Genomic DNA, 26,009 nt, shown 5'->3' with positions numbered 1-26,009 from the left:
CTACGAAGGGATATGTTTTAAATTTGAAAATAAAAGGTTTCTGACCTTAAAGACGACTGGATGTATGTGGCCATGTTTAGACCCTTCTAATCTTCTCTTTTAGACGAAGATCATTATATAAACATGTAGGAAAACGTTTAAATGTTTAATCTAAAATATTTAGATTTTTCTATACTACTAATAGCTTATGGTAAAAATCATCTTCATAATTTTCAAGCAAATCTGATGGTTAACTTGTTGACCATCCAGCCTTAACATTATTCAAATGATTGAATCTTCCTGGAATGAAATTTTAAAAAGATTTGAATGTACTCACACAGTGAAAACACTTTTTGTTAAAGATATAATTTAGAAATTAAACTCGGTGTTAAATCTTCTATTTCTATAAGCGCTCACTTATTTGCACTAAACCAATGTTAAACTGTATAATATTCGATATTATTGACACAAAACCAATAAAACTTGAACGTCAGTTAGATGTAGAGCAGCAAATCCTCAAAATCACGTTTTTGCCTCTGTGAGTTCAGCTTAATGAAGCAAAGTCTCGAACAACAGTCGAGAAGGCTTTAATACAACCCAAGGGGAAAATGTTACAAATTGTTTCAAGATTCATTAAGTTTTCCCCTTCCCATTTCTTTAACCAGTCTTTATCTTAACTGTTCAGTGCTGTTTAATGAATTTATGGTATTGGTTGCTATAGATCTGCTGACACACAAAATAAGGCAGACAAAACAAAACAAAAACCAGAAATCTGATGTTGATAGTAATCACTAAAAGGGTGTGTCAAGGAAAGCTGGCGTGGGTTGTTTTATTTTCATTTGTTAATTTTCAATAAACGGTAATGTGTTGACAATTTTCAATATATGCTTATATATTGACAATGAAAGTGTCCAGATCTTGGTCCAAGACCTAAATACTTCATGGAGAAGGACATCGGAGGGCGAGGTTAAAGTCAGGCTGCAGACCTGGGGGACCGGTCAAGCTGGCCCAGGATAGGCAGGGGTGGAGGGGTTTGTTGCTGCCCTACACACCACAGAGGATAGGCAGGGTGTAATGGACAGGGATAATGACAGTGTCCAAAATATCTTATCCCGATTTCATGTCAGAAGCAAACAACAAGTCATTTTTCTTAGTTATATTTAAACACTTTAAAATGTATGTATATTGAAGTCAAATCGGTTAAGACTTATAACTTTTGTCTCCTCTAAACACTTTTCATTCTAAATTGATTCCATTTCCAGTTCCATCAAATCAAATAAGAATGTCCTCAAAGAATGTGCATACCGATTGAGATCCTAATAAAAAATACAATACTATGAACAACTTTATTTAATTTTTACATCCTCTTTTAAATGAACCCAAATTGAATCTAGTCTTGGGATGACTTTTTCCATGGTTTGATATAGAATGTCAAGAAACTGTCTTATTTTCTACATGATATATATGAAAGCGCAAACCATGGGCAAGAGATTCATCGAATAAATGATGACCTCATAATGGTTCTATCATCATAAAGACACCTGGAATCATTTACTAGATCTCGACATAAATGAAACTCTTTACCAGTGTTACATGTACTACAACCACACATTGTACATTTTTAACTTTTACAGAAAAAATCAAATCATGTTCAACAATGAAGCATAGACAAAATCTTTGTTAAAATAATCATTATATTTCTGTGCAATATTCCCTTCACGGTAGCTGCGATACTGCTCTCTTGCATGCAAATTATATACTTTGTCGCTGTTTAAGTGTGTAGATAATTAAACGACGTCAATGAAACGATTTACGTTCTTTTGAACAATGAGATTTTAATTAAGTAGCTATCTTAAAAACTACTCTTGAAAGGCTGTGTTCAAAGTTACTTCTTCTACGAGCCATTATTTTCTTAACAGAAAAAATAATTAAAAATGTACAAATGACAATAAATGGAAAAAGAGGTATCTGATGTGATCGTCCGTCAAATGAAGATATAACAAGTACTTAATCTTTATCTATTTCAAAGACGGGTTCAATTACATACAATTTCTTTTAATAATGTTTTAATTTGCAAAAAAGCCTACCCACCCCTTCCCCCGGTTCCGACGCCTATGACTTCATAATTTTAATTACATGTATGTAATAGTATATAATTATGTTTGCCAAGATTACACATATCTTGAAGATGCTAGTTATTAAACAATTTCAGAAATTTAATCGATTTAAAAAAAACTTATTATAGCTATTTTAAATATATTTTTTAAACTTCTCAAGTGCTCATAGTGCGCAATTGAGACAATTATGACGGTCCTTTCTCTTATAAAGCGGACAGCAGCTTGGCTTAAATAATTGCTAGTAAATAAAATTACATGTGTCAACTCCATAGTCGTTTATACATTAATTCTACAAAGCCTATATCACGAGTTTGAACGAGACTGGTAGTTTGGTAATAAAAAGAGGTCAAATTTTTAATAAACATGTTTTTTTTACCCAAGTGTTTAATTTCCACATGTTAAATTGAAATTTATTCAAACAAAAGTCTCCGGAAAATATCATTATATCGTTAAAAATTTATCTTTTAAAAAGAATTAAATTAGTTTAAAATTCGCAAATGGTTCCAAGACTTTCATATATATCTCCCACTTGATACAAACCGGTCTTATAGAGTCTGTGTATTTTTCTACTAGTAAACAATTGTAGTAAAAGAGCAAAAAAAAAGAAAAAGAAAAAAAATCGCGGCAGTGCTTTATATTGTTTTTTTTTTATAATTGTCTAATTTGGACTATAATTTACGACTGTCGGCAAAACTCGCGCCTTGGTCATCAGTTAATCGCTATCCAGAGCATATATATTGCACTTGTGACACCGGTTCATCTTTGTAGCAACACTTTTAAGTACATGTCAAGCCAGAACAAAGTTAACGTAAGAGAATAAAAAAAAACAACATTCCATGTGATTGAATTATCGCTTTCAGCGGGTCCATTTCAAAAGCATTTTACCCCGATCCGTTTTTACGATAATCTGTAGATATATTTCCCAGATCCGGAGGCCTGGACCGCCGATTCCTGGAGTATAGGAATTCCTGGGCCGTGTGAGAACGTTCCGTCCTCTACAACTCGCTTTGTCCGATATTAACACATAAATCACGGTTATGAAATATTATGATATTGACCTTACTTAATCAATAATTCTGGCGGGAAAAAAATTCTCTCATTTCTGGTCTATATTGTTGTGAGCTGGTACTTAAGTACCATGTCTCCGAGGCTTTTCTTCATTTACTGCCGACCCTTTAAAGGATTTTGTGTTTTAACAACAAATTAATGAAGAGCGTTAGAACTCATCACTGAGTACCGGACTGTATAGAATAAGGTAAGTGGATGTAGGAATATAATCGTCATTAAATTATTCGAATATCGTAATCTTTGTACCCCTCAAAAATTAGACTTTATTTGAAAGAATTTTTTTTTTATTAATTACTGTAATATTGTATATACATATGTTGATACCAATAAAAAAGAAATTGGAAAATGTTAGGTTAGAATACGCTTAATAGGCGTTATTATAGTCATTAATAAGATTTTTAAAAAATCCGGCCGGATTAGTATCAAAATACAGAAAGATCAGTTATGGTATGATGTTGACTTCCTAATTATACTCCGATTGCTCGTCTGGTCTTACTACGCACTGCTAGCTTGGCATTGATGTATTGGTCTGCCGTTTTTTACAACTATTTCAACATAGACGGGGTTTAAGATCGGATAAAAAACAAACGCTTAAGTGCGTATATTTATATAGTTGTGTGTTTGCCTCATGGACGAGCGGAGATACTGTTGACGTTTTGTCAAACGACAGAATAAATGATTCGAAGAATACAAATCAATTGACAATCTATGTCGTACAGCCACCAGATCGTGTTTTGAGCGCGGTTTGATAACTCTAATCCCACAATCGTCTCCCATTAATGAATTCTGCGACGGCAGCCCATTTATTATCGAAAGAAACCTGTCGCATCCATCTTTAAAGGTGAAGTGGTCTTTTGCATTCTGTTAGTGTCATGATAATATAGAACTGCAATCACATTGAAAAATACTAAGCTCAAAATGGCAGTGCTTTGGTCCACAAGAGTCTGTCTAGCAGGGCTCCACAGCTATTGTAGATAATGGTCTGTATCCCACGAAATCACCTTTTCAGCTGTCTTAATGGCTGAACTGCGACTGCATTTTTTATGACCAGAAATGGAAAAATTGTAAGCAGAGGTTCGTTTATTTTTCCTGTTAAAATATAAGCTTTCTTTACATGTACAATCCTTAAAAAAAACTTTAAGCAGGGAAACTAGCATGTGGTAAGAACTGTTTTCCACTCGTTCTGGTTATAATCAACCCAGTATGTTAAAACCCACAAAAACTAATTTTTGCCAAGAGCACAAATACGTTGTTCTCTGTCTCTTGTCTTAAAAATTGTAAAAAGGTCATGGACATTAAAGGTTCAAATTTTTAATCATTTATGAAATAGTACAATTTATGATAAGGTACTTTCCATATACAGTATATTGTATATTGAATTTTAAACATAGCTAGAAACAAGGTCTGAGTCATAAAAAGGTGTTGTGTTTCTGCTGTTTCTTCAAGGACAAATTGTAATTTTTTGGCGTCAGTCTAAAATGGTTAAGGGCCATAACAATGCATTAAAAATGCAACTGTCTAACCACACCTGAAAATCAATTATGAAATGTGTTACCTTTCACCAAGTATTGTCCGAATTCTAGGATGAATGCAAAATCCGCAACAATCTAGCTTATCTTTTTTAAGGGATGCTTGAAATCTAGTATGCAGAAAAAAGTCGTTTACGGAAACCCTCTAATATGCTACCTCATCTAATTAAGGACTGCATGTTCAAAGTCTAGAATGCAGAAAAATTGCATTTGAGACCTGTTAAGGCAGTAGAACGTCGAATATATAATATATTCATCAATGACATAAAGTACTATATGATGCATATAGTTATAGCATTTAAAACAATGAATATAAATTTCGTTTAAAACGCAGATTGCCGGATTCTGAGATCTTGAGAACATGCTATCTAACAGAGCTTAATTCGCAGAAAGGTTCTCTCCTTTCCGATATTCCATGAAAAATACCTCAACACTAAAATTAATACACTTCCTTTTAGGCAATAAGCACTTTTGAACAGTGTGAAACAAGCCCCTAAGTCGTAAAACACTTGCTGACATCGTTCCAAACATTCCAGACATGCAATAACACTTCTCGGCATTCCAAGAGCTAATTAAAAAAATAATGACACTGTTACAGATTAAAACAATTATAATGAAATGGCAAGGAACTATTACAATGAAATTCCTCGAAAATCACTTAATATTATATCATTACAAAGGGTTTGTACCTTCGTCATGTTCCCCGGTACAGAAAACAGCGCAGAGTCGTCTACAATTAATTGAATATCAATATCTTAGATGCACCTTTTGACTTTACTATGACCAAGTAATTAAAGTTTTACAGGTGTAATAAAGAATGTAATTATTTTTTCACGTTATATACTAAAATACGATTGGTTTAAACGTACTAGTTTATAATACGTTCTATTACTCTCAGCGTTAGCAACACACTTGGCAACGGGTAACACAACCAACTATTACATGCATGTAAATTATGCGCGTATGATTCGCCGTAGAATTTAAGTTAATTTGTTGATCAATTATTTAAAACAAAGTTAAAAAGCAGTAATTTTTCTTTAAAATTCAGACATTTAGTATAATTAATTAAATAGGGTCTGTTTGGGATGGTAACAGTTGAAATTGATACCCCTCGAAAACCATTGTCGACCTCCCTTCACGTCAGTTGACAGTTGTCCTTGTGACAGACAGAATAAAGCTTGACTTCATATGCAATTGTAAGTAACAGTTAAATCCTTCTCCACGCCATGAGGCACATAGGGTCGGTGCTTATCTCCTGTTTCATGTGTTGCTACATGTAAGCCGCGGATGAGAGACATTGGCTCCCCTGGATGGGACACTAGTCCATCATAGGTTAACCCGTGTGTGCGCCGATACCCAGATAAATTGGCTGATACAATGCAGATTTTTGTCCCTTATTTAAGGACACACAAAACATTAAGTAACCTATTAACCATGTGTTTCGTGCACATTCATTTTCATTTGATACAATGTACATGTATCATGTAAATATACCGTAATAAGATTAATTGTAGTCAATGTTTCACTTCCTTAATTTCTTAATTATGACTTCCCATCTATCATTTCCGTGATTATTAAGTGGACATGTGCTTCTTCAAAAGCAATTACTGCCAAATATACATGTATAATAATATATCGGAATCTATTGAATTTTTTTCTTGCACATAATTGCAGTACTAATAAGCAATATAAAGATATATATCGGAATCTATTGAATTGCACATAATTGCAGTACTAATGAGCAAAATTCTGCGATCGAAACTCGTTGATCTTTCTACAAATCATTCATTTGTTAAAGAAATAAACATCTATGCTAAAAGGTTAACTTGGATATGAACTTGGTTGGTCCCGGATTCAGATTCTGGAAGCCCGATGGGCTTCTTAGAAAATATGATTACGTATTAACGTGATAATATTTGTGTAAACTTTTTGACGGAAATATTTCTGTTAAGTCGTACTTAAAATCATTCGTATTTTGTTAAGTCTTAACAGGAATAAATCGATTTTTTCATCTTTTTATTTTTAGTTACTCTTGTTATTGGTTTAAGAGCTCTGCTTCTTACAGGAACTTCCAGCTTTACTTCCGACTTTAACGGAAGATCCACTCGTTGCTTTGCAACGAGCTTAATAATTGTTTTGTGTACGATTGAGATTGTTATTATGAATTTAACCGTTTACTTATAATGTATACAAAATGAAGAATGAGTTTAGCCATTATCTGCATGGCGTTTCCAATAAATTCCTAGATCGAAGACTTGTCTACACCCTTCCATGACCGGGTCAACAACATTTAATATATATATATAGCAAAATCAACATACAATGTAACATATTTCAAATGTTTCAAAATAAATGGTTTGAAATGTTTATTATATAAATGAACAATATTACTCGTCATATTTTCTGAGAGGTACATATATACACGTACGTATACTGGTTATACATATTTAATGAAATATTTTACATGTAGATGTGAATTCACCCTTCAAGCATGTGGGAATTGAAGGGCGCTTAATCTTGTACAACGTAAATATCACAGTTACAGTATAAAATTCAATACATAAACCAACAAATCAACAAATAAATAAATATATAAATAAATAAATAAATAAATATATATATATATATATATATATATATATATATATATATATATATATATATATATATATATATATATATATATATATATATATATATATAAATGAATAAAGACAACGGACCCCAACCTAGCTAAAGTTTTAAAGAAACTAAAATCCTTTTGGATCCATCTTCCCGAAAAAAATCTTTGATCCGCGCCTGTCAGCTTCAGAGTTTTGTTTTTTTTAAATGAACGACTAGGAAAGAAATTGTTTAGGTTTACTTTTCTTCGCAATATGCAGTTATATGTAAGCATAGGAAGGATGTTCCTAGCTTCGCTCGTTGCTGATGTCTTAACAGGTTAAATAATTCCGGAATTCCCCTTTGGATTTCAGGTGTTTTCGTTCGCGGTAGGGGCTGGTAAACAACATGTTTGATGTCTGATTTTTCACGGTCAGTCAAAAGACAGCGTCGTTTTAATTTTTCATGTAAGTTGTTTCAATAAGGAGGCAAACAAGGATTGGACTTGATTTTCGAGCATAATTATATGTATGTGTACACAGGCACGTGGCATTGTTTTTGAAAGTGGGGGGCCAGACTCATCCAAAAAATCTTCTCAAGCAAAAACAAAAAAAAAAACAAAAAATATATAAGGGAAATTTTAAGTTTCCCAAAATCTTCAAAATCCTAATCCGTGGGGGGCGGGGGGGGGGGGGGGGGGGCTGGCGAACATATATATAACTTCAATTTCACTCCTCATTTCCTTATTTTCATATCAATTTTTTACATACTCCCCAAAAAATGATAGTTCCATTTTTTATATGTAAATTTTAAAAAATTTCTTGCTGCGAGAAAAAGGCCCCCCCCCCCTCCCCTGATGCTACGTGCCTGTGTGTACATATGTACTTCGATGTAAATAAACAAACAAGGATTCGAAATGTTGATGACTAGTTTTGAATTCTGCTTAAATCTATTATGTACATGTATTCATTGAACGAAAAATGTATCGGTTTGTCTAATGGATCATAATTCTACAAGTACAATGTACTTGGATATTGTAAAATAAATAAAGAGATGTGCATTTACATGTACATATACATAGCCAGTATTATGATTCAATATCAAATAAAGAAAGATCAAATAAAATCACGTCTTCTCAAAAGAAGTACTTAAAGGGGCATGGTCACAATTTTGGTCAAATTCTATTTTTCTGTTTTTATTATTTACAATGATTTAGAAATGCATTCCTAATGATCAAATAAAATTTGAGAGTCATTTGTGGAGTTATAAGCAACATACAGGGCTCACAATTCTTTGTGATGTAAACAAGGCTCGTGCCCTGTTTTTGTTTACATATTTTCAATATACCAGTTAAAAACCTTTTTCAAGCTGATTTGTCTATTATTTTATTCATTTTAAGCATAAATAAACAGTTTCTAACTTTAAACACATTCATTTTAGGTCTAAGCTGGTATTTTCACCTCACCATTCATAATGTAAACAAACGATTTGTTTACATAGCAAAGAATTTCAAGCCCTGTAACTTTCTTATTACTCAACGAATGACACTCAAATTTCGGTCGCCTATTAAAAATGCCTTACTGTAGCATTGTAAATATTAAAATCAAAAAAATATTTTTGGACCAAAATCGTGACCATGCCCCTTTAAAAACAAAGTTCGGGTTTATATGTGCCACACCGCTTATAATATAATTCAGTCTAGCTAACAAGGACCATATACATTTTGTCTGATAAGGTCTCTGTTTGAGAATGATTTTTTTTTCGTTGTTGCTGGGAAGAGCAAGATGCATGAGTCATACCGAGAATTTATCACGATTAATCTAGTTTAAGACCATTTCTAGCGGTAGCCATTGACAGTTTGGTCGATAGTCTTATGCGAGTTAATGCTCTTCGGTCAACCAACTAGACAATTGCCATTTCGTATTCCATTTTTCCTGAAAGAAAAAAAAATCGGTCACATGCAAGATGAAAGAAACGGTGCTTCCCTAAAAAATAGATAACATATACAAAGTATTGTAGAAGAAAAGATGATACAGACATAGGGATGATGCAAATGCGTTTTACGAGTTTTTCACATTCGGAAATGTGTGAAATTTCCCATCGCTGTCGGAATCATCAAAGGGGATGTGTAGGAGACTAGGAATTACGGGAGACTGAAGAGTCTTCCGGTTTCTGATGAATGAAAACTCGTTGAAACGAAATCGATTTTCGTCTTGCATTGATAAGACTTACAAACATTAGAAAATGCCATTAAAGGCATCTCGATAGCTTCGTTCATTTTTATTTTAAGGATTTAATGGAAGGCAACAAAGAGATAGCAATGTTCTTTCTGTGTTTCTTTTTGTCTCCTTATGTTTCACCCCCAAAATTATCACTCAGTTACAAAACCAAAGAACATAAATTTTTGTCCAATCAGTTGGGTTATTAAGATCTATGTTTGAAAAAACCCACCCACCTTAATTTCAAGTAAAAGGAGATATCCGCCGACGCAGTTTTTTCTTTGAAGATGAGGATTGCTTTAATCTGATTATGAAAGCATTGCAAATATTTAATTAAGAACACTGTAATCATAATTGATATGTTCTTCTTTACTTGAAAGCGATTGTTTAAATATTATTCAGTTTTAAAATTGTTTGTTCAGAAACGCTTGGAATATCATTTCTCAACATTTAAAATTATTCAAAACTAAAATTCAATCTAAAAATAAAAACCGCTTATTCACTTAAATGTTATATCAACACGAAATAAATATAACGAATTGCTTCGACTTTCCATTTTACTCAATTAAATACAAACCTATCCTTTTATCTTTTTTATACTTTCTTTTAAATGTCTTTAATTTTACTACATGTAATATCATTATTTTTTTTTTCATTATGTAATCTTAACATATGTGATAATTATAACTACATGTAACAACAACACTTAATAATCTGTTATTAAAGTTCTTTCTCTTATTTGTACAGCTTCACTCTCAACACAGAGATCACGCGTAATCACGTGCTGATCTCCCCACGCGCCTAATCTCTGACTTACGATAGTATCAGTCCCGACGTGCAAAGGTTCTAAAAAAAAAAAACGCCCACGCCAATTCTCATTCGCTTACTGATGGAAAGGCCGATGAGCGCTTCTTAGGTTGTTTGGACTAATCACTATCAATGTCTCTCAATTAAGACTCGCTGGTATTCCCTTTAAGGGGAAAAACAGAGAGCGTGCCTAAGAGATTACGGAGTGGAAATTGTCTGAATCTTATAGAGGGATCTCATATAGGGGAGAGGGGGATCGGGGGACATCTAGTGTATCGAAGAGTACATTTGTTTTTACAATTTGACACGCCAATAACTTCCCTTCCCTATCGATGGTCTCTGTCGATCACCAATCATAAAAACAGAAGTGCGACAACTTTTTTTTTTAATGAATACAGTTATTGATATGTTTATATCATAAAAAACTCATTTTGAATCACTTATCAAAAGGCATCACATTTACAATTATGGTTTGTTTGTTTTCTGGGGGGGGGGGGGGGGGGTTGAGAGGTACCAAATGAATCCAATTTATGACCCTACGTCATCATGATTTCTAAATAACCAACAATACATACAAATGATAAGGTTTAATAAATACCATTAATACGAGAGAGAGAGAGAGAGAGAGAGAGAGAGAGATTTAACTCAATCGCAATATGTAAATAATTAAATAAATGAATGAATTTAAGGTGTGTTTTTTTAATTATCTGCTATCTTTCAATCATCTGATAGTTTCTCAATCATTTTGTCCCCTCAAATTTATAAAGGCGATAGCTCTTACATGACACTAAAAAAAAATCAATGGTCTTGCGTCTAACGGTATGCAAGGGTTGTGCTTCTTGAATCGTGTTTGATTTGTTTTGGTCTTCATGTTCTGCACGAATGTTGCTCAATGTCCATTACACAACACCATGGCGTCATTGCCGCGAGCAATTAATGGGGGTATACACAATAAAAAAAAAAAAACCCCAAAATGTTCGTGATCGCCTGATTTCTATGTGCCACCCAGTTCTATCTGAAAATAGAACTTTTTTGCCCAAAACGGCTCGATAAGGTGCCTTTTTAGTCTTTTCCGGAAGCCAATATTTACAAGGCTTTGAGATAACGCTTTGGAAATGGCCCAGTGACACAGAACTGTTTCCAACTGCCCGATAATGGGATCGCACTTAAAATCTCAAGCAAGGCGCGGAGTTTTCCTTTACTTTCTTCACTGAAATGACAGTTAGTATGTATTAGCCTGTTTCTTTTTTTGTTCTTTTTTGACGAATTTGCTGCCAAACACTACTGCCCTAATTAACCTTTCTAAAAGATACTTTCAAGAACGAACATAACAATTCATACGTACGTTCACTACCATCCAAAAATGTATATGTAATACATGTATTATAAATGCATTTTTATGAATATCTGCAGTTACAACGCGTCGAAGCTCTTCCCACCCTAACATCCAGAAAACGGAAATAATCTTATTGACCAAAATACGTTCTTCTTGATGGTACATCTGATTCAGTATTTTTATGTCTCTATGTCTCAGAATTTTGTATCGAAGGAGAGAGGTGGATATACAAAAAATGATAGCATATTTACTGATTTGAAATAAAAGTTTTACAAAATGCATCATATTTAACTCCTCGAACATTTACCCCAACCGTCTATAATGGAGACATTTTAATATACAATAAAGTTTTTAAAAAGGGTCGTAATTATTCGTGCTGTTCTAGAAAATATTTTTTTTAAAACATGTAGAAAAAACACTCAACGAAATCAAGAGCTTTTCCTTAACATCACGAAAAAGGTGTTAGCCCTCCATAGCAAAAGCTGGAAGGGTTCTAAGGTATTGGCATTGTATTCCGTTTTACATGTACACCTAGTGCCGCGAACTTAAAGTTCTAAAGCTTCAAAAAATTCGCTATAGTTTTTTTTTATTAATTTTATTTTTAATAGGTTTAAACTGTGCATAGTTTATATGCAGAAATACAAATGACCCGTTTCATTGATTTCTGATTTTATCTAGCGCCCTTGAAATACCTTAAAATAAAGTTTTGAATGACCATGACAAAGAGTAATGTCTTGTCAACATCAGTAATGTTTGCCGACAAACGAACGCAGGGCCTCATTTGACCTCACAAAAGTTTTACTGTTGACATGGTTAATCCCCTAATTTTTTTTCAAGGGCTGTATTTTTCTGAAGTATGTATTCGAAGTGCCACGGCTAATCGGTATATTTAATGTGCTTCTGGTGAATCAAAGGCTTTCTGTTCAATAATCGATTTCTTTCTTAATCCGCTGTGACCTACTCCATATTTTACAGGTCTGGCTAATTGGGGTAAACGAACAAGGAGCCTACGTCACCCGAAGTCCTAATTAAATATTTGTTTCTTAAATTGACATCGGCGGTTTTCTCAAATTGAACAGCAACAAGATGCATGTTTTATCAATAGAAAACTTTGAATAAATACCTCGTGACGTGATATTGAATTTATCTCATATTTTAAAAAGGGAGACTTGGGTTCGTGACGTCGAGTAACGTAATACACGAGGTCACTCGGTGCATTTGAGCAGAATCGGCGTGATTTTGATTTTACAATGTATAAAACTTTCGACAAGTGATATCTGCATGATCATGAGCTCTCCACCTTGTGATGATGGTATTATATGGGACAACTTGAGATATCAATAGTGAATAAGAGAATATCATATTCAAAATCTAATCACCGTTTTTAATACCTTTCGGATTGTACAACATTTGACAATATATACAAAGTTTAACAAAATAGGAAAGGCTAAGGCTATTGTGCTACGCTGTTGGACATTAAATAAAATCAGGAAATATATTTTAATAGTTTTACCGTTAGTGTTTATTTAGAAAGAAAGTTCGTCACATTATAGAGGTGTCTCAATCTTTATACATGTAGAGTTTCACTGATAAATGTTTGAAAATAAATCATCATTTCACTTCGTAATGAACTATCGTGATAACAACTAAATAATCCAGATTAAGATTAGCGCAAATCTAAATACACACTTTATTCGCGCCCCCATTCACTATTCTGGCAAACAAACCATAATTCAAAGCTATGGCTAACTCCCGTGGATTACGGTTTATTGCTAAAATCAATGGAACCCAATACCCGAGGGCGTATTGACACTGATTAATATCAAGGAGGGTTTTATTTCTCGTAGGAAAGGTTACGTGCTGGTGGTACTAACGCATGATTTGGGTGTCCACCGCGTGGCGTTGGGTTTTTCCGGCGTCTGACGGCTGACGAAGAGGCTGTTGAAACGGTAGAAGTCAGGCTCCAGAAATAAATAAAATATCCGATACTCAAGCTGTCATCAAGTTTTGGGTTCCCAGCAATAGATGATGACATGTGTGTTTTATAGCTATACACCCAATGTTACTCTCTCTTGATAAAGTATTGAACTGATGAGTTGGGTTGGAGGTGAAGGATATTTCTTCTACACGCTACATCAACTTTTCCCCCTAAATGAAAATGATAATTGTGTAACCTTTTTATAGCATAAGTTACGTTGTTGCTGGTTGCCGTGGCATTTGAATGGTCAAGGTCAAAGGTCAGAGGTAGAAAGTTTCGTAGTACACATGCACTTATGTCTTATCGAGAGAGACGTTATTATGTTTCAGGAATATTTAAAAGTTAGGGTATATACAGCGTGACATATTAAGTTCATCACTGATTCACTAAAGAGTAGATAAAAAAAATAAAATGAAATCAACTTAAAAAAACAATTCATAATCGAATATTGTATACAGGTTATTTTCGCCCCGTGTTATTTTCGTTTACTTGCAAACGGTTTCGCCCCGTCTTGAATTCGCCCAGACTAATTTGTGTTTTAAAGAGGGATAAATTAAGACATTGGACTTCGCCCAGTCTTAAATCCGCCAACTGACAACGACAGCGAAAATAAACGAGGGCAAAAATTCCCCAGTATATACCGTATGCTGGGAAATATTCGCCTCCGTTTTATTTTCGTCCTTTTTTGTTCTTGTCGACAGCGAGCGAATTTAAGAATGGGCAAATTTTTATGTTTAAAACGAAATTCTTTTAAATTATTCAAAACGTTATCCGGGCGAATTCAAGACGGGGCGAAACCATTTGCAAGTAAAAAAGGGCGTTTACGGTATATACCGTATACAGGGAAATATTCGCCCCCGTTTTATTTTCGCACCTTTTGTCCTTGTCAACAGCGAGCGATCCGGGCGAGTTCAAGACGGGGCGACGCCATTTGTAAGTAAAAAAGGGCGAAAATAACACGGGGAAAATAAAAATAGGACTGCCATTGTTTGCAATTTAGGTTTAAGAGGTCTAAAGAGTCGTGGCCATCTTTAGATAATAATAATCTCATAAATATCTTAGAAGAGTTCTCTAAAAAGTTATAGAAAAGTGATCAAATTTTAAAGCTAAAATATTTGGAATTTTTTTACTAAATGTTAGTTTATGGCCAAAAATATCATATGTCAAAGTTTAAGACATATCTGATGGTTAATTTAGTGACACCCCCACCCTCCTCAAAGGGGCATGATCAGGATTTTGGTCAAATTGTTTTTTTTTAATTTTCAAAAATTGACCCTCATTGGTCAAATTTTACGAAAAGATTTCATACTTGCTTTTTTCTATTTCTGAAATTTCATGATATTCCCCAAGGGCCATTCACTGTATACTAGGTGAACCGACATTACATGACAAAAATATACATGAGTATGATTTATGGGTAAGGATTTCAATCGTTTTCAAGATATTTAGACACTAAATATGGTTTAGGAGTGGGAATCTCAACCGTTTTATGGATATTTCCTGTGCGAAAAGGGGCAGGACCAACCCCGGGGCCCAATATTTTTCATTTTTGGGGGGGGGGGGCACTTCCGGTTTGAGGAAGGTAAAGAGCATCCCCGGGGCCCATGACATATACCATTTGATGCCTCTTGACAAGGAATAAGAATATATATGGTTTATTGTGGAATTTCAACGATTTTTGGGTATTAAGTAAATTCCAAATCCTTGGGATGTAGATAATCCAAGGGACCATATCTAATGTACCATATATATTGCCGATAACACTTAATATATGCATCTGAAGACATCATGTCAATATTTTAAACGGTTTTCAAGTTATAACAATTCATAATATAGTGTATAATTTTCCCATAGAATTAAATGCAAGATCTTATTTCCATTTGAACACCCCCCCCCCCCCCACCCCCCCAAAAAAATACAGTTGACCAACCGAAATTAAAAAATGTAAAACAGGGCGCTCAACCAGATGTTCCGGCCTATCAAATCCTAGAGTTGTGTACAATTCTGTTTAGCCATCTCTGAGAAACGCGACAAGTTCAGAGGCGAGAAAGAAGCAAAAGAAGAACCATACAAAAACATTGTCTTCCAAACGACGTTAATAATGTCAAAGTTTTAACTAAATACATGCATTATATTACACGTAACCAACTGTCAAATACTCGTCAAGCAGTTTTAACCAGTATAAAACGATCGTTTTGACTCTAATTGACCCATAAGGCGTTTACTTTCAAATACATATACCAAGGATTACTTATTTAAACAAACATTGACAGACATGCTAGCATTAATTTAAATCTTATAATTCAATATTGTAAGAAAAGTATCAAAGAAAACAAACCACATGTCTTTATATATCTGAATGGGTTAAAAAAAAACTAGAGATACAATACATGCAAAAATATAATATTCATAACCATAAACCATGTTTGAGTGATATTCTAAAGATAATAATCAAAGTATTTTTAATTTTTTCTAAGATTAAAACAAAAAATAATGAAAAACGCAGGTGTTTTGTGTTAAAAAAAACCCAACAAAACAACCTACACAAAAAATAAAATAAAAGAAGACGCTTGCTTCTTGTTTAATTCATATATGAATCAATTTTAGTTTTGTCTTTTTAAATTTTCATTAATCTATCCCCCTTTTTTAATTTTGAAAATAGTATTCAGTTCTATCCGCAAACCCACGTTCATATTTGCCAACGACCGATTTAGCAAATTTTATGAATGAAGTACATGAGGGTCCGCACCTTCAGATTTCTTGGTTCTATTTACTTTGGCTAATCTGAGGCCTCGTAAATCTATACAAATCTATTTGTTATTAAAAGAATGATGAATGAAGCGTGCTGTGGTGAATGGGGTAGAAATCTGTTCCATTGTCATAGCAATTTGCTGGTGTTACCTTTTTTGTTTAACATACATTCATTGGGTACCTTGCCTTTTGTTTTAAAATTTGTCTTTAGAAAATTGCATTCGACCTGTTCGTTTCGGAAACGAAATCAATTAATCTCAATAAATTTGCACTTAAGGCTCATTCAAGATCTTTATATAAAAGATTACGCAAAGACTTTTTTCCCACAAATATATAAATCATGAAGAAATTGAAGTCAGTTCTGGAGCTACTTTTGGATATATTGTGATTGAAGGTAGCGTTTCATTTAGATTTTTCAAAATCAAAGAAATCTCTGCGCAGGTTAAATTTTTTAAACATATGAATGTACTCTAAAACCTTGCCAAAACAAGGCATAAGGGCGAATTAGGCTTGCTATTTTGCGTGTGTTCTTTAGTTTTAATTACCATCATCAAAAAAGGGGCCTTTTGCTATTTAAGAAATTACTTTCAAAAAATTTTCTCTTTATTGTGTGGGTGACAATGTTGAAAAAAAGTTTTAAAAAATGTAATGTGATTTCGTGGTTTGTGTAATTCTTCTATCGGCACTTAGGAAACTTAAAAAGGATGTTGCTTTTCCAGCCCACTCGTTTAATTAACTAATTAATTTGCATGACTGTGCATTCCGCTCATTAACAAAAAAATGACTTAGTCCTTCGGACGAAGAGTTCAAATTGACCGCAACCTGGCACCATTGTCAGACCTGGAAGTATTTTGGTTTGGGATTAATTCAGATACAACGACTGTACTTGCATGACTTTATTTTTCATCTTTTTGCAAATCTATTGTTTCACTATAAAAATCTACTACATCTATAGAAAAAACCTGTGATCGTTTGTGGACTCCAACAATATACACGATCTGCTAACGTAATATCCTCCTTTTAAAGGTATGTAAATGTATATAATCTAAAAATAATTTGGCTGACTATAAAAGATTTAAATATTTAAACTTTGAATTGTCCATTTTTATGCAAAATGTTAAGCTTAACTGATTATGTTCTTAAAAGAAACTATCAATTGATAAATTTATTTTCAAAATCTTCAAGTACTTTGTTTATGAGACTGTATTTAGTGTTTAACTCTTTTTCATCTTTTTTCATGATTAAAATTAATCATATTTAAGAATATTTAAACTACTCCCAAAAATGTTATCATATAACATGTAATAAACTGACTGTTAAATCGGTTCGTTGCAAATATCGAAACTGGTTACATTGTATTAAACGATATAAAATAATACAATGTATAATGTTATATCGATGCACATTTATCTACATTCTCCGAGGATGCATGACTATTTATTTTGAAAACAGAAAGAATACTTAATTATCTTTTTTTTACACATAAAGTCACAGGTGCTTGAGGACAGAACCGACCAACCCCACCCCCCCCCCCCCCCCCCTCCCTTAACCACCCTGAATGAACCCCTAGGACTTAACTCTTTTTTGTTATTGAATTATCCTTTTATGATATAAATCTGATTTTATTATAATTTAGACGTTTTTTTAAAATTATACCGATCTTTAATGGTCAATACTATACTCAAGCACATGTGCATAAAAAAATGATCTGTCAAAAATGTGGGAACGGGCCCTTTTTCCACTGCAGTAGACACGAACGATTAAGCATTGTGTAGAATGAAAAGCCAACAACCATAAAGGTAACACATTAGTGTTTGTACACAGGATCTCCGACATCTAATTCATGTGTGGCCTTAATCTCAAAAGCATACGGTGTAATAAATTTTGTGTCAAATTGGCTTTCTACATAGACAATTCAAAAGCAATTAAGGGAACTCTCAAATGAGCCAGTTTAGAGACGGAGGTTTTTTTTTTTTTTTTTTTCAAGAGTTCTACTTTTGAATGAACTGCGTTCTTAATTCAACCGACCTACAACCATCAATAGAGCATGAGCGAGTGATTAGACTGTTGTTCATAGATCATACGGATTAACGCTTTTTCAGCAACCTTCATTGACATCAATATTTCTGATGTAAATTGGTTTTTAATTCAAGTATAAAAGGGGTAGGAAAAAAATAACAACCACGAAAAACTGTTCCCCCATAAACCAAACGTAATTTCCTACTTTTGAGTTTTATCATTTTGACAACTGCAATGTAAAAATCATAACCGATATCCTACTTTTTTGACAACTGCAATGTAAAAATCATAACCGAGAGGTTACATTCTATAAATGTCAATTAAAAATAACTATACGGTTTCTCCAGGGATCAGCAATATATTCCATACATGTAGGTCAAATGGGTTCTTCTTATTAATTGTACGTCAAGCAAAATGTAAAACAATGCACTGAAATAGAAAAGCGAAATGTCTAGAACCAAGTGCATTTGCCCATAAAAATTAAGCTACAAATTAAGTCTTTGGTTGAAAATGTTAAATATTGTCAGATTGTATTGCATGAGAAATAAAAATCATGTAATACCCATCTGGAAGGGAATTTCATAATGTGTTGCCAATGGTCATAGTACATGTATAAAAGTAAGTATTAAAGGGGTATGGTCACGATTTTGGTCAAAAATCATTTTTTATGTTAATGTTTATGCTAAAGTAAGGCATTTTTAATAGACAACCAAAATTTGAGTGTCATTTGTTGAGTTATAATCGAGTTACAGAACTTACGATTCTTCGCTACGTATACAAATTTTTTTTTTACATTTTGAATGTTGAAGTGAAAATTCTCGTTTTAGACCTATAATGAATGTGTTAATCGCTCGAAACTGTTTATTTATGCTTAAAATGAATAAGAAGATAGACAAATTAGCTTGAAAAATTTTTTTTACGGGTATATTGAACCTATGTAAGCCTTGTTTACATGACGAAGAATTGTGAGCCCTGTATCTTGCTTGAAATTCATCGACAGACACCAAAATTTCATTCGATCATTAGAAATGCACTTCTAAAGCATTATAGATAATAAAAACAGAAAAATAAAATTTGACCAAAATCGTGACCATGCCCCTTTAAGTAAAGAGTTTATTATAGTGATATGTGTATATATAATTACAAAATTCATTTTACAGATACAATGTCATTACACCCGGCCCAACTGACCTATAAGTCACATGAAAACTGTTAAAAAATAAATAAATTTTACATGTTTTAGAAGTAAGATGGCTTTATCAAGTGTTTCTGTCCTTAGTTTGTATTAATCATAAACACAATGAGCAATTTGGCGGTGGTAGGTACATATTCAATCGGAGAACAGAGTACTTTAATTGTTAATGTTTTGATTTAAAGTTGAATTATATTCAATATATAATATAAGCTAGAAATCGAAATACCATCAGATAATATTTTTTATAGAAGCAAAACTAATAAATCACTCATCCAATTCTGCTTTTGCTTATAGAATTTATCTAGGATTATCTATACATGTGCATTTTTAATAACTTAATATATATACTTAAAGTGTCCTAAAAATATCATAAACATTCAGGATTTTTAGCTGTAAACATTTACTATTTTTGACGGTGAAATGTTAATTATTATATATAATTTAATTTGTAAAATATTCTATCAAGAAAACTTTTTTTCTACGTTTTGTCTGCCTGAACAGTATTCAAGGTTTTAAATCCACCCTTGATATTTCCCCGTAATTTTAAACCAATTTGGGAGAAAACTCAGGATGAAGCTCGACCATTCAGTCATCATAAATAGGAACGAAAGGTTACTAAAATCTGACTAAATGGCATAGCTATTCTATTCGGTCAATTTTTTTCAGACCTTTCAGTTGACAGAGCCTGAAGTTCATCCTGTATAAGTGTTTTATCGTTATATCAGCATAAAACTGGAGACACGTGTATTAATCTTTTCAAGCAATTCAGCTGTATTTTTGTTATTCATTTGCAGCTCAACAAGAATAAAGTAAACGTTTTATCACATCAGCGGAATGTAACACTGTGAATGAAATTCCAATCTGGTGTGCATCTGGTATCTTTAACAATTAAGGCGTATAAATTTTGGAACACAGGTGACTTACCTTGTCACTGCATTATACGTAATATATATTAAGGTATATGCCAGCAAACATTAGATACAAAAGTATGCAATGCATGTATACATGTATCCGCTAATCCAAGATGCCCAATTTGGCATCAACATCGAACTTATAAGGTAGCTTACAATGACCTGAATAGATATATTTATATATCCTTTTTTGTCAATTAATTTAGAACAAACGTCTGATGCATGATGTACGTTGCACGTGACTTTATATTTTGTTGATTTAACCTATCACTCCTTTTAATAGACATGAAAAAAAATCATTCGTCGTACGATCCTACTAATAGAATTTGGTGTAACAACCTTATCACTAAGATTTTCTTTTAGCAGGTGCTTGCAAAACCTCACAAAGATGTGCATTCCAGTCTTTCTGAAAATCAGTGAACCCGCGCTGTGGATAGTTCTTCTAATTTTACCTCTGCAGTTCTACAGTACAGCGGAGATCCCATGGCCCGGTGTAAAACAACCAGGTAAGCTGACTGATTGCTTATTCTTGTTTAACGCCTTATCCAGATAGCTTTCACACGTACATTGTATTATTTAAACATTAACAACTATGGGCATGATCAACCAGAGTCTTCAAGCCTCGATTTAATTTTAACAAGATGACAAAAGAGTTCGCTCACCCTTAGTGATACATGTACATGTATATCCCAGTGTCCTATATCACTTCAAGGAGACTAGATGGTCCAACTTTGAATTTATTTTACAAGTCTATTACATTTACACTTGAACTCAGATTGACAGAAAGTATTATTATGTCATAGTTCTTACTTTCCACCTTATTTCTTATTTTAATTTTGAGCCGTTAGGTAGAAGAACATGTAACATACCTGTATATCACACACATATATCTTGTATATCCTAAAAAGTTAAATAACTAGTAGAGTTTGAACATCAGAATGATTAAAAATCTACATTAATTAAAAATCTAGAAAATTTATGAATGAATAAATAAATTTATAGTAACAATGTTTTCTATCATTTATAATACAACTTGATACATCCCCGTTTCATAACCAATCGTAACGGAGTCAAGATCTTATTCAATCGTAGTAATTGATTTAAAAAACTTATATAGAACATAAATGACATGTATTCCTTGTATGATTGCATTTCTAGGAGATTTTCGCTACCTTCCGTCAGGACTAAGACGCATCAACCTTAAACCAATAATGCGATTAGATCAGCTTCGACGAAAAATTTGTGAATTAATACGAATGGGATGCGACGAACAATCGACCGATCCAAAGAAAAATGAGACGACCAGCGAGATTATTTTTACCCCCATGAAACCTCCGGACTTCGATAAAAAAGACGTAAAAATTGTCAATCTCCCGCCAGTTTTTTCACGCCCGGCAGGTGAGAATTTCATATATAGCTGTATTATGTTCTTTCTCTTGACGTCATGGGTAAAAAAAACATTGTTCTTGCTAAGGAAAGTGGGTGTCCACATAGCACGTTGGACAATACTCTCGCTTTTCTCCACTGCGACCAATCGAGTTCGAATTCGATCCCCGTTGTCGACAATGGTTGTATGCTCACAAAAGGGTATAGTGGTGGTCCACTTGGAAAGGAGCATGGGTTTCCTCCAGGTATACTGGCTTCCTTCCACATCAATGACCTCCAACGCACAACATGTAACATCCCAGCCAACCGGAGGCGTGTTTTCAAATATGTTTAATTTAGTTGTTGTGGAAACTTAGAACACTTGCACGTTTTTTTTAAAATTTGAATTAGAACTATTTCCAAAATTAATCATAACATGAAAGTGAGCAAATTACTTCTTTTGCAAAGATGAAAAATATTAATTTGGACATAACCTCCTTTTCTTTGTTATGTAAATAAAACACGTTTAATATGGTCAAACAATAACCAAAGGATAGTTTTTTTTAACGAAACAAGCAATGCAAATTATATGTCAACGTATCCACTACTCACTCTTACAATGGCTTCATGACTGTGGATGTGGCAAAACCATGTCAATGGGGCAAAAAACATCAAGATGAGGCAAAAGACATATGAATGGGGCGAAATATTGTTGTCTAATTGCCATCTGAGCTAATTGGACGCATTTTAACATTTTTCTTCAGAATTAAAATGGGGTCCACCCCTTATTTATTCTGGCGAAACGTCAGACTGCATCTGTCCTATACACATTTAATTGCCATATTTAAAAAAAAAAACGTTTAACATCAAATGATTATTTCATCACGTTTAATGCTTGACACCCCTCTTCCGTACATTTTTAAGGTCCTTTTTGTGCATCAGTCACCTGTTAAGAAAGTATTTTCTATTAATTATGATTTTTATGATTCGTTTTCATCGTAACAGTTTTTCAAAATTAAAAAAAAATATTACCGTAATCTCAACAAGATTTAATCATCTTCAAATTGATAGTAAGTTGGTGATAGTTTAACATGATTTTATTACTTAGGCTAGAAATAAGCAAAATGTAAATACTTTCATCTAAAATGATTAATTTTTTTTCTAGACTCAACAAATGACCCACACTGTATGCAATTCAGAATTCCGGATGAGTACTTTGAAGAAGGAATAGATATACAAGGAGCGGACATATATATTTACTTCAAAGTAAAAACACGTCGAAAAGGAAGTAGGCGAATAGTGTTAAAAGTGTTTTCTCTCCAGAATGGGTCTAAAAGAAGAAAAAATGTGGCAAAATTACAGATTCGTCCAAATGATACAGCTTGGTATAAAGTTTCCCTACCACGTTCTATTACAAACAGCTTTGAGAGCTATCAGAATAGGACTGTTTCCATGTGCATAGACTGTAGAAGGTGCAACAAACGTACCAGAATAACTTTTCCTTTAAAAACACACCCATCAAAGCGGAAAAGGAAGCGATCGAGGAAGAATAAAAGAAAGAACCGTAAAAATAGAAGACAGAGAAATACGAAAAAGAAAAGAGGGAAGAAACCCAAAGAGTTGCATTATCATAGACCATTTCTTATTTATCGGTTGAAACAGAACCATCGATCAAAACGAAATCTAGATAATAATCCCTGCTTGTTATCGAATGATACTCAAAACTGTTGTAGGTACGAACAGTTTGTGTCGTTTTCCGACATGGGATTCGAACAGAACATTTTGTTTCCCAGTGGAGTTACCTACTCCTCTTGTATTGGAGGCTGTGGTGGTTTATCTCTAAATCAAAATATTCCGGAAATGCCGAGAGTTAGTTCGGAAAATTCCGTTTGTCAAGTTACAGAAAGCGAAGAGACAAGTACTTTTTTAGTTCTTCGGGACCGCATCGGGATTTTAACTTTAAAAAACGGAAATGTGTTACAATGTGGTTGTAGTTTATAACAGTTCTCATTTGTAAAACACCTACATTTGTTGGAATGCGTGCCTACTGAATTGCTTGCTAGCTTTCATGTTTATATATTTTTATCATGGGTATGTGAACGTATGACACCATTTTTTTCCGTTTCCTTTTCTCATTTATTTATAAAATTAGTGTACATTTTCATTATTTAATTTCTATTTAATAGAATATTTCTAGTCAATAAATTTATGTACATGAATTTTGCAAAATAAATTATTTTACTTCGGAAATCACAATTATGCGTGGAGTATTTTTTATAGTAAAGGCAATACTGCATGAAAAATTAACGACGTTGAGATCAAAGTAAAAATTTTTTGTCATCACGTTGGTTATACAAACTGATTGAAATTGCATCACGTAGATTGCTACACAAGGACTCAAATAAAAAAAAGCCCATATAATAATTAAAGTACTGAAGTACTGACGGGAGTTGATTTTATCGATTATCATTTCTTTTAAAATCAATTTATCTTGCATGGCAATTAGTTTCTTGTTTGTATTTGAATTACGCACTTTTTTTAATATGAATTTTAAGACTTTTCCGACAAGAATTTCGAAAAACCCCATATGAATCATGTTGTGAAATATTCAAAGATAAAATTCAACTACTAGTATGTACATGTATTAGTTATCGAAACAATTCTAAAAATTGTATGGATCCAAGCACTATTGATGTCGAACTCTAGTCTCGTTTAACTAGACGCTCGGCTGTCTCCGGTAATATCCGACAAGCAAGAGAGCCCCCTCTCTCTTGTCGCAGAATTACAGAGACAGCCGAGCGTCTGGTTGAAGGAGACAAAATTAACTCTGGCGGAGGAATACATGAGACTACAAAAATTTCTAAATTGTTCGTAGTATATAAAATTTGACTATTTTCAAGGTGTTTATAGATAAGTTTCCTTGAAAAACAATGCTTCAGCATACATTACATCGATTTTTTTTCTATTATTTTCAAGAACTTAGTCTTGTCAGCGGTGATGATTTGTGCTTAGGTCCAAACACTGTTTCACTTTCGGTTTGCCAGAGTAACTGCATAGGAGAGTTGATTAAAATCAACTCCCAAAAAGTAACTCGACACATTTGGGTACTAACGGAGTAGAAAAAAAAGTAAACAAAGGTCAAAATAAACAAAGTTCTTTAAAGGCACTTATTAATTAGATGGTTGAAATCATTTTTAGAAAATATGTACGAAATGATTATCACCAAATTCTCCTCATGATGTACAATGAAGAAATTAGAGAATGTCTTATTTTGATCAATGAAAGTTTTTTAGAAAAAAAAACTGGGTGTTTTTCGACTGAGTAACGTTGAGCACAGGCTTGTTCAGGTACATGTTCTATATTTTACTACGATGTGAATAATTATATAAACGGAAACATAAGTAAAAATTGTACTTGATTAGACCTGCGCTCTAAACTTCCACAGGCAATATTTAAAGAAAAAAGACTATATACTTATTCATTTACAAATTGCAAAATTAGCTCATATTAATGACGACATGAGCAGATACTTGATCAAACGTTGTTTATGAGAGCGGCAATGAGTAATATCAAATGATAAGAAAAAAAGAATCGCATGATTACCATACAATATTTACTTATGACCTTAGTCAGGCCTAAGAATGGAACATATCTGAAAATAATCGTTCGCGATTAAAAAAAAATCAAAATACACAATGAATCGTTCAAAACTACTGTCATTTCTAACTGAATATTTAAAATGTCATTAAAGACCTGGCTCATATCAATCGCTGTGCAGCAAACTCCGCAAGGGGTTCAAAGGATTTAATTTTTCAAAGATTTTCAATCAATTGTTAATACATAAAACATTCCGAAGTAAAGATAACAACTAAGATTGAAGTGACTTTGAAAAGTTGTTTTAAACTTAGTGCTGCAGTTTTGTTTACTTTGTCTTTGTAAATGTTTTCTTTGCAAATTTGTTATTGCTGCGAGTTTAATTGATATATTTTAGACATAATGTATATTGTTTTGATTCTCGACACACAAATCTTTTTATGGATATATTTTTACAAATTACATAATAATTTGATTGTATTATTTTGTATAATTTAATCTGAATTTTATTATATAATAACATATAATGACATCATCTCT

General features: G+C 33.1%; 1 protein-coding gene across 2 annotated transcripts; it reads left to right on the top strand.

Moving 5' to 3' along the window:
• Positions 1–2,989: 2,989 nt before the first annotated feature.
• LOC105322837 (inhibin beta A chain-like) lies at positions 2,990–25,538 on the top strand. Of its 2 annotated transcripts, none has more exons than XM_011421738.4 (4): positions 2,990–3,351; positions 20,874–21,016; positions 21,669–21,908; positions 23,041–25,538. In XM_011421738.4, the coding sequence occupies exons 2-4, from the start codon at positions 20,899–20,901 to the stop codon at positions 23,874–23,876; spliced, it is 1,194 nt and encodes a 397-aa protein (XP_011420040.3). In that variant the 5' UTR covers positions 2,990–3,351; positions 20,874–20,898; the 3' UTR covers positions 23,877–25,538. The 2 variants fall into 2 exon arrangements, with proteins under 2 accessions (XP_011420040.3, XP_019920628.3); XM_020065069.3 differs by having other exon boundaries at positions 2,991–3,351; positions 20,877–21,016.
• The last annotated feature ends 471 nt before the right edge of the window (positions 25,539–26,009 follow it).

The sequence above is a fragment of the Magallana gigas genome, chromosome 10 (genome assembly GCF_963853765.1).
Source record: "Magallana gigas chromosome 10, xbMagGiga1.1, whole genome shotgun sequence".
Classification (NCBI taxonomy): domain Eukaryota; kingdom Metazoa; phylum Mollusca; class Bivalvia; order Ostreida; family Ostreidae; genus Magallana; species Magallana gigas.
Note: the sequence above shows the minus strand (reverse complement) of the source record. Positions and strands in the feature narration are given on the sequence as shown.